Consider the following 10,084-nt stretch of genomic DNA (forward strand, 5'->3'; position numbering starts at 1 on the left):
TTGAAAATGCTTGGTCCTCTAGGCTAAAGAAGACAATAATACAGAGATTCACTTCTTAATCCTATGGAAAGGTTGATTATTTAATGCTGACGTCTGCCCAATTAGCAACGAAGTCGTTGTAGTATAGTGGTAAGTATTCCCGCCTGTCACGCGGGTGAACCCGGGTTCGATCCCCGGCAACGGCGCATAACTTTTTTACAAAGAATTTGAATTTTAAGATTTATAAGAAAATTGATCAAAAAATAAGATTATGAGAAAAAATTAATGGCTTCGCCCGGGTTCGAACCGGAGACCTTCAGTGTGTTAGACTGACGTGATAACCAACTACACCACGAAACCTCGGTGACTATTGATGAACAGAGACTAATTTATCGTGATATGGTTTTAAAAGGCATTCTAAATAGCCTGGGATTTATACGATGTGGAGTTCAAGGAAATGAAGTTTGAGAACCGAACTCTTCGAAGTGTGCCGAATATTTCCCAGAATTTTTCAAAAAGTTATGAAGATTATACAAGTTTGTAAAAGTTCGGCAAAAAAAACTTACAAACCGAATTGAAAAATTATTCGGTTTAATTCGGCCACATTTTCTCATACCGAAGAACCGAACCGTTTGAACCGAGGTACCGGAACTCGCAGAGGCTTGGCTGGCCTGGCCCATTCAATACATTTGTTATATGTTGAGAGTTACGAGCCCTGTAAGAACGTGTTTATAGGGGTTCTTAATGGGTTGCTTAGTACAATTTAGATTTAAAAAAAAAAGAAAAATTGTAATTAAGGCAAGGAACGTAGCTTAGGGACGTGCCTTAAGTACACGTGTTATAACTGTATTGGGCAGAGGAGTTTGAGAAGGAAAAAAAAGAAGCCAATGCTCCCGACGAAGAAAAAAAGCCAACGCTCCCGTTTCTCTACTCTCTCTCTGACGCTCCCAACAAAGAAAATCTCATGCAACTGAGTCCAATTGAAAGGTAAAGCTTTGTTGTTTTGTTGCTGTGTTTGAATCCTTCAATTGTGTGTTTGAATTCTTCAATTATGTATTTGAATCTTATGGTTTAAAAACCTAGCGCTGTCGCAGAAACCTTTCTTCGTAGCTTCTCCTTGTCCGCCACCACTTCTCCTTGATTCACCGGTGCTTCTCCTCCCTCGATCCACCGAAATACTCACTGCATCCAGCGATATCCTAAACACACTTCATCTTCCTATTAATGTAAATCTCTTTTACCTCTATATGCATGCAATCTTTCTCTGAATTTGTTTAGAGTTTTAGTTTCAGACTATTGATATTTGTTATAATCAGAGGATTATTGTACAGTGGGGGCTTCCCTCTAATCCTCCAGTTTTATGTGAAAATTTTCTTATATTGCTTATTATTTTGATGCTATTGTGTCTGGTCAGAACATCTGTAGTTCAAAGAATTTTGTTTTTTACTTCAATTGTCCACACGTAGTTCTTATCATCTATGTTTCAATTATTAAGTCAAGCATTAGTGTCTTTTTCTTTTGCTTTCAAGAGCTGATTTTTCTTGTGTTGGATTATTTCTGTTTAGAAGTATCTTAAAGACTGTAACTCGTTTTCAAACTGGTTACCTGAAGAACACACAACTTTATCATCATCTCTTTAAGGATCGGGTTTAATTCCTTTTCACGAAACGACATCGTTGAGCTTCCCATCTATCAAACGAGGCAGAACCGGCCGGTTTATCGATCCGATTGAGAGATTGGTTTGATAGAAGAAGACCTTTTACCCTCCTCTTTCACTCTGCAACTCCGTCGTATCCTACGCCGTGAGCAACCCGATTTTCAGGTAACAATTTTCTTCAATTTCATTGTTTTTTTTTGAAAACTTAACGAAAAAATCTCAGGGCTTGCTTTCGATCTGTGTTGGTTTCTGAGCCTTTTGTTTCTCGGGCAATTGAATATGTTTGGTTTCAGTGTCATGTAGAAAGATGTCGACTATTTTTGATTCGTTGTCCTTGAAACTTTTGTAGATAGTGAAGCTTGAGGGAAGCAAGTATCCAAAAGAGAGTTCTTTTTTTAGGTTTGTGTATCCTTGTCTTCTCGAGAGGATGGAAGATAAGGGAAAGGGTGTGGTGGGAGAAGATGAGGAAAAGTCATTTTCTGTGTTAGAAGGGGGTCCAAGCAATGTGGAAGTAGACGGTGGTGATGGTAGTGGTGATAACTATGATGATGATGAAGACGAAAACAGTGATGAAGGAGGCCAGGTACATGATGATGATGATGATGATGATGATGAGGGAGAGGGAGATGAGTCAGAAGAAGAAGAAGAAGAAGAAGGGGATGACTCTGAAGCTGGAAGTGGAATTCCTACCACATTGGAACGTCTTGAATATGGAGCTCTGGCTGAGAAGAAACGCAAAGCACTTGCTGATTCTCGACGGTTAGTTTTTTTTTCACTTATCCTATTTATTTGCGTATAATGTTTCAGGATGCAGTGAGTCACAATAAATTTGAGTCACTTAATTTTCTGAGATTGTGGCAATGAGAATAAATTGTTTAAATTCTCCCAAGTGATTCAATTGTAATTCTAAATTCCCGTTCTAGTAGCTTTTAGTTGGCCAAGTACTCCCCTTGTGTTGCCCAACATATCTTTTAAGTTGATTTTTTTCTTGCGAGTGTGACAGTGATGGCTCAGAGAAGAGAGGCAAGTTTGATGACATTAACATCTCGGGCGAGAAGGAATACATGGAACTCATCTATTCTGGCCGCCGACGAAAGAAAAGGAAGGTGCGTTCTCATAGGACTGCTTCTTTTTAAATATTTCACGAGTTAACTTGTATCACATTCGTCTCTTGCAGCAAAAAAATTTGACCTTTTGTCTATTATTTAGCATTTAACTCTTTAAAAAAATAGGTACTTGAATGTCTGTTCTCTTGAACCTCTTTGGAATCCCTTCTGCTTCGCTTGTGCATTCTCTTGTGCTACACTCCACGAAATTATATGATTGGGCAGAAGCTGGCAACTCTGCATATGCTTACTTTTTTTACAAAAGTTTCACAATGTATATATTACTTCTGCAGAATAAAAAAAGGGGTAGAAGAAAGGGGTCAAATAAAGAAGTTTCACCTGAAATTCGTAAGAAGTTGAGTGAGGCTTATCTTCTTTACGCGGGTGATAAAGACAGTGAGGTAGGTAACCCTGATGAAGTGTTTATTTTCTGTGATATCGTGCTTTTTAGAGAGGAATAGCGTGGCTCAGTAACACATTTCATAATTTCCTGAAAAAAATAAACTGATTTTTCTCTACCACAATACCGTTTTGACTTTTGACTATTTACATTTCAGAAACTGCTGTTTTTTTTTTCCAAAATAGTGCGTGTGTCATATTTATTTATATTTGTGGACTGATCCTGATTTATGTTGTTTTACTTTCTTCCAGGCTTTACCTATTTTAGTAGAGATTATTAAGGAAGCACCAACCTTCGATAACGCGTATCATTGCCTATCTCTTGTATCTGAGAAACTTGGTAAGACCGACTCATCGTCTACTGAAGCATTGAAGATTGCTGCAAATTTAAAAGGTCCAAAATCACCTTTTTGGATCTTGATTTACGAGAGGGCCATGTAAGTTCTCTTTGTTCATGAATCATGCCAGCCTTTATCTTGTACAGTAGAAATGGTCAAACACGGAAAAAATGATGATACTACTATATGCTTGCAAGTAAATTAAGTAGCAAGAATTTAATGTTCATATGGAAAAAAGTAGAACGAAAACGCGGGAAGCAGGCAGGGAAGCTGTTTTGTTTACTGTATAGATTTTTTTTTTTTTGATAGTGCCAAGCTAACTAACAAAAAATTAATTGATTTCAGGGAACAAGGGGACATGAAGTTTGCAAGGATTTATGCGTCCAAAGCAATACAAGCAGATCCAGAGAACGAATCTTTGAGATATGAATATGCAGACCTCTGCGTACGTGCTGGAAGATATAAAGAAGCTGCCGAAACCTATGAGCAAATATTTCGTCGGTGGCCTAATAAGAGAATTGAGCCACTCAAGTGGGGGACAGAGGTATAGATACTGAATGAGTTGGAATTTATTCTCGTTGCTAAGCTCTGTGATTTAGTTTCTGCTTATTTGGTCTCTCAGTATTTTCTAAAATCCGGCGAGGGTGAACGAGCAGCAAACAACTTAGAGGACCATATAAAATCTCATCCATCTGAAGTGGGAGCCGATATATTGGATCTACTGGCTGATGTTTTGATGCAAATTAATGCCTATGATAGAGCTCTTAAGTATATTCATGATGTGCGCCAAATTTACAATCCAGGAAAGGAACTGCCTTCCAGCTTAAAAATCAGACAAGCCATCTGTCATGTTCGCCTCAAAGAAATGGAGCAAGCAGAGGTTTGTGCATCTTACATTATAAACAAACCTGCTAATCTTCTGTCCCAATGATTGCTTTAAAGCTGTACACTCCTCTAATTATTTAATAGATGGATAACAAGATTTGGGAAAAAAAAAGAGATTTTAAATCTACGAAAAGAGAATGTGGTTTGCCTTGGTCATGTCTCACTTTTTTACACCATGTGAAGTATATCAGTTCTGTTATGTTTTGATCTTTAGTATGATTTGCAGTCTCTTTTCAAAAAGTTGATATACCTTCTCTTGTGAATGATGTTACTTACCGTATCTGCAGATTGTTTTAAGTATTCTACCACGGGAGGCTGTATCTGAACGGCCAGATCTCGTCATCTATTTGGCTGATGAGCTAACAAACACTGGGAATTTTCACTCTGCTCTCAAATACTATTTGTTAGCAGTCAATGACACTGTGAATGTAAGTTGATGAGCTGTTGTACCCGGATTGTTTCTTCTCTTACAACTTTTGCTTCGTCCCTTATGTAACTTAGTTGTGGTTTTCCTTGTAGAATGGGGATTGGTTTGTGAAAGTTGCTCGCTGTTATATGTCGTTGGCAAACCGAGAACAGGCTATCAATTTCTATTATAAAGGTACTTCCTTAATTTATTTAGTAAGAGGTTGATTTAGTTGTACTTAGTGCTTATGTATCTTTCTAGATATATGCATAATCCGCATTGCATATCCCCCTCTTGATAGAGATGCAATTTCACCATGTTCTGTTCCTGGTTAATTAAATGGGATGTTTTGTGAAGGTCTCCAAACTTAAAATCTTTTATGATTTTTTCAGTGTCTTGCAAATTATTAAAATCTTATTATTTATTATTTTTCGGTTTCTCGTTAGCTTTTTTCCATTTGTTGCTAACTGAAAATTCCCTCAGCTTTGAATGAACTCAGTGATACAATTGATGCTCGCATAACTCTGGCTTCACTTCTCCTAGAAGATGGCAAACGAGATGAAGCTATATCAGTGCTCTCTCCTCCGGAAAATCCAGGTCAGCAGAAAAAAAAATCATTTTATCTTGGCCGTATTGTCTATAAGCGAGGGCTTAGTTTACCTGCATGTTACAAAACCTTATTAAATATCACTTCGACAGATTTGATGGCAAACTTTGTACAAGTAATGATTTGTGTTTTTTTTTTTCCAAATGTTTGTTATGCGACTCGCATCCAACTGTTTTGTCATAAGATATCAGTTTTGCTAACAACGGTTCTTTTCACTAAGCGTAGATCTTGATACTACTAAACAGAAGGCATGGTGGAAGAAGAAAAAGATCAGGATGCATCTTTGTCAGATCTATTATTCAGAGGGGATGCTTGAGGAATATGCCAATACAGCATTGCAGTTGGTTCTTAAGTGGGTTTGGCGGCGGACGGTAATAGCTCTGTACTCAAGTGTCATATAATAAATATGCTAAAGAAATTCATAGCATAAATAGTAACTGCTTCGTGAAGAAAAACGTACTTGGACCCATCTGAACTTCCAGCATTTCCGTTAGGGTTCTTTCATTTAGCATTAGCTGAAAGTGGTTTGATAGAATATATTTTGCATGCTGACGTCTTACACTGTACTTGCATTCGGCCTCATGAAAACGTTTAGGTCAAGGGAAAAAGAAAACGATCGGGTCTTTCGGAGCTTCAAAGAAATAAAAGACGCCGACGTCCTAGAGATGCTTTTGCTTCAGAGTGAGTAAAAAAATATATATCCAGCATTTTCTTTAAGTCTTGCTTGCCGTTTCTGTCTGAACATTATTAGTAACTTTTGTTCCGAAACATGTTGGGCTAGGTTGAGAGGCGGACCCAAAAAGTGGCGCAAAGACAGGGCAACATTAAATGAAACAAAAAGAATCAGAGATCGGGCTGCTGTCAAAGCTCATAACGAAGATATCTGCTCTGAATCTGAGGTATCTATCTATCTATGTGCACGTAATTTTACCCTCCCATGTTTTACCTGATAAAAACTTGTACCACAAGACGTTTGTGTTTCAACCTAGTCAAATTCAGTTACTTATCGTGGGTGACAACATCCCTGGCGGTTATGTCCTCTTTGTTTTAATTACTTTGAAATGCTTTTGCCTTTTATGTTGACCGCGGTTATACTTTTGACTTCTCTACTCAGGAAGAAGCTATGAAGGACGAAGAGTATCACCGTCTCTTTGTTGATGTAATTAACCGTTCCCTTCTACATATTTTTCTTGCTTATGACCGTATAACTTCCTTTTATGTTTGTCATGACTCCTTAAATTGCATGTCTTGTAGTTGTGCAAGGCATTTGCATCGCTGCAAAGGTATTGGGAAGCTCTGGAGATAGTTAACCTGGCTCGTAGATTGGATGCCAAAATGCTACCTGTTGAGAAGAAAAAAGAGCTTCAGTCACTTGGAGCTAGTAATCAATCTTCTATAACCCCAACCTCGATATCCGTTTTTCTTCGAGACGTATAGATAAGTCAGTCTTCGTGGGTTTATTATGGTTAACACCGCTTTCTTCTTTTGATGTTTACAGAAATATCATGTGATACTCTGGATCCAAAGCTGTGGTCCGACTGTGTAAGATCTGTCATTCAGGAACATCCACGTTGTTTGAATGCCTGGAACTGCTATTACAAAGTCATTTCAAGGTATAACAGAGCGGCATTTTCATTTTTAGTCGACCTGGTTTTGTTTGCGGTATTATTAAAATATCGTATGATATAATCCGCAGACAAGGGAAAAGGGCATCGAGTGACGCTAAGTTCATGCATCACTTAAGAAGCAAGTACAGAGATTGCGTACCGCCTATTCTGATCGCTGGTCATCATTTCACCGTGACAAGCCGGCATCAAGATGCTGCAAGAGAATACCTTGAAGCATATAAACTAATGCCAGAGAGCCCTTTGATTAACCTCTGCGTAGGTAAGCATATTTGTTCTATCTTTCGCTTTTCTCGAGTTAGCTACTCAGTTAAATAAAAGTGTTTCATTATCTTAATATATGCATCTTCAGGAGCTGCTTTAATCAACTTAGCACTCGGTTTCCGACTCAAGAACCGGCATGAGTGTCTTGCTCAAGGCTTTGCGTTTCTATACAACAATATAAGAATCTGCGGTAACAGTCAAGAGGCGTTGTATAACGTTGCTCGGGCGTATCATCACGTAGGGCTTGTGACTCTTGCGGCCTCTTACTACGAGAAGGTTTTAGCGATCTACGAGAAAGAGTATCCAATGCCGAAACTCCCGAACGAAGAACCTAATGTTGCGGAAGAGCGTAAACCTGTTAACTGTGACCTACGCAAAGAGGCTGCTCACAATCTGCATTTGTTATATAAGCACAGTGGAGCGTTTGATCTCGCGAGGCAGGTCTTAAAGGATCACTGCACTTTCTGAGTCTCGTTATTATCTTGTAAACTCTGCAACCAACTATTATTATTGTCTTAAGGTTGATTTATGGTTTAATTTCTGAGTTTCCTTGGACTGTAAAAATATATAGTTGCTACTTGCAAAGATTATTATTTGAAGGATTATTGGTAGGGTTGTCAATTACGCAAGTCCGGCATTTTTCTTTTGAACAACGAAGGTACGGTTTTTTTTCTTTAACAATGCAGGTCCGGCTTAAAATCTGCAAACTTCGTAAATATTTTAGTCCGGTCTGGAAATATTTTGGATCTCTATTCTAAAGTTCGGTTCAATCCTACTAGGGATAGGTGACATTTTGGGTTTTTAAGCTTCTCAGGAATAATTAAAAATAATATTATATATATCATTTTCACCATTTTTTTTGGTCAAAGAATCGGTATAAGCTTTCACCATTTTCACCATTTTATATATATCATTTTCACCATTTTAAGACATCTAATTTTACAAAGAATCGGTTTTAGATTTTTTGTTTTTAAATATAAAGTATGTTTAAAGCTTTTTTCTTTAACAGAGTGTTTTCATATGTTAAATATTATATTATCAAGAAATTGAATACAGTTAATTCTGATGTCTCAATGATGGACATATTTTAAGTTTGTCTGTGTTTAGCACAATTTTAAAATTAATAGTACTTAAACAATTTGACTGCATTTAGCATATATTTTGTTAGGGAAATTTTTAAGCCTGGTATAAAATTAATAATTTTCTAATTTTATAGACATTTGATGCTTCCTCTGTCTTAATATAATTGATGTTTAAGATTTTAGCGTGTAGAATAAAATTATGAATTTTATACAAATTACTTTTGGTACATACAAATATTATTAAATGATATTTGTTTAATCAATAAAAATATATTAATTTTTAATTGGTCACAAAATTCAAATGATATTAAGTTTATCTAAAATAATGAGAACATCAATTATTTTGCAACAAAAAAAATTTCTTTAAACACCATTTAGAATAGTACTCAGAGAATATAAATTCTATCAATATTTTGCTAAAATCTTATTGGCATTTGAACAGTACTATCACTATCATTAGACTAACTTGAACAAATTAATAGCAGTCTTACCATCATGATCGTTGTTTTTTTTTTTGGAACTTTTCGTTTTTTTTTCAGCACCATCATGATCGTTGTTATTGTTTGGTTTTTTGCACTTGAATCACGTCTCGCAAGAAGACATGAAGAAATGCATACACGCGACATGATATCGGCCTGATGCAAAATGTTTCCTTGTATTCACTGGTTTAATCGCCATTGTAAAATGATATACTCCCTCCATTTTGTATTTAGATGTTTTACCTTAATGCACATATACTAAGAAATTTATTTATTTTTCTTATAAGTAACATTAAAATATAATTAGATATAACTGTTTTAGTTATAAATATAAATTCTAAAAAATATTGTTGGTTACATAGTTTTTGATAAAAGTAAAAGTACTTAGATTTGTGAAAACACCATCTATTATGAAATAAAAAAATCATCTATTATGAAATAAAAAAATCATCTAAAACATCATTTATATTGAAACAGAGAGAGTTAATCATCTAGATTTAGCTAGTTATTATTCAGTGATGTGATTCTTGTTAATGTAAGATAAGCAAGCTACGCTATGTAGAACACACAGTAGTACAGGGTTATTCAATTCCAAGAAATACGACTATATTTATTCTTTCAAAAGCTCTTACACGTTCTTCTTAAAAGCAATAAATCAAACAAGCTCAAGACAAACCTCGACTTGTTTGCTAGTCAACTCGTTCAGAGATCTAAGACAGACTCTAAACCACCTAAGCTCTTAACCCCTAGATGCTTTGCTTCTCCTTCTTAGGACGTACAAAACTCTATTGCTAAAAGCTCTCCCTGTGTGTTAACAGGCAACACAGTGCCAACGCCTCCTTTATATATTTTTGAGGAAGCCCTAGATCTAATCTATCTACCCAATGGAAACTTTCCATTTCTTCTACTTCAGCGAATAAGCCAATCTTCCTTTTCTCTTTAGATCGATTGCTTCTTCTTCAAGTCTTCCTTTAATGTCCCTCTTCATTAAATCTTCTTTTAATGCATCGATCTTGATACGTGCTTCTCACGAACCACCTCTCTGATGTAGTAGTTCATGTCACACTTCATGAACTACTTCAGCTCTGCTACAGCATCGTCTTCCCATACACCTTCAATCTCCCCCTTTTTAATTCGTCGTCTCACAAGTACCTGAGATAGAAGACAAGAACCAACCACACACAACAGCACCAGTATATATGTCTAAACGTTAATTCAACCAACTCAAGACAATTAAGAACATACTTATATTATCCT

General features: G+C 36.4%; 1 protein-coding gene and 2 non-coding genes across 8 annotated transcripts; 2 read left to right on the forward strand and 1 right to left on the reverse strand.

The window, feature by feature from the left end:
- The first annotated feature begins 112 nt into the window (after positions 1–112).
- TRNAD-GUC (transfer RNA aspartic acid (anticodon GUC)) lies at positions 113–185 on the forward strand. Its single transcript has one exon. It is a non-coding gene; the product is annotated as a tRNA-Asp (tRNA).
- Positions 186–265: 80 nt separating this feature from the next.
- On the reverse strand, positions 266–339 carry TRNAV-AAC (transfer RNA valine (anticodon AAC)). Its single transcript has one exon. It is a non-coding gene; the product is annotated as a tRNA-Val (tRNA).
- A 476-nt stretch (positions 340–815) lies between these two features.
- On the forward strand, positions 816–7,871 carry LOC108844793 (uncharacterized). 6 transcript variants are annotated; one of them, XM_057008728.1, is made up of 20 exons: positions 816–966; positions 1,074–1,205; positions 1,545–1,801; positions 1,986–2,395; positions 2,640–2,742; positions 3,036–3,143; positions 3,394–3,578; positions 3,825–4,023; positions 4,102–4,359; positions 4,652–4,792; positions 4,884–4,965; positions 5,254–5,367; positions 5,603–5,748; positions 5,973–6,058; positions 6,159–6,276; positions 6,492–6,536; positions 6,632–6,758; positions 6,876–6,990; positions 7,074–7,264; positions 7,355–7,871. In XM_057008728.1, the coding sequence occupies exons 4-20, from the start codon at positions 2,064–2,066 to the stop codon at positions 7,732–7,734; spliced, it is 2,730 nt and encodes a 909-aa protein (XP_056864708.1). In that variant the 5' UTR covers positions 816–966; positions 1,074–1,205; positions 1,545–1,801; positions 1,986–2,063; the 3' UTR covers positions 7,735–7,871. The 6 variants fall into 6 exon arrangements, with proteins under 6 accessions (XP_056864708.1, XP_056864697.1, XP_056864704.1 ...); XM_057008717.1 differs by having other exon boundaries at positions 819–966; positions 1,063–1,205; XM_057008724.1 differs by having other exon boundaries at positions 819–966; positions 1,063–1,205; positions 2,063–2,395.
- The last annotated feature ends 2,213 nt before the right edge of the window (positions 7,872–10,084 follow it).

The sequence above is a fragment of the Raphanus sativus genome, chromosome 1 (genome assembly GCF_000801105.2).
Source record: "Raphanus sativus cultivar WK10039 chromosome 1, ASM80110v3, whole genome shotgun sequence".
Lineage (NCBI taxonomy): Eukaryota > Viridiplantae > Streptophyta > Magnoliopsida > Brassicales > Brassicaceae > Raphanus > Raphanus sativus.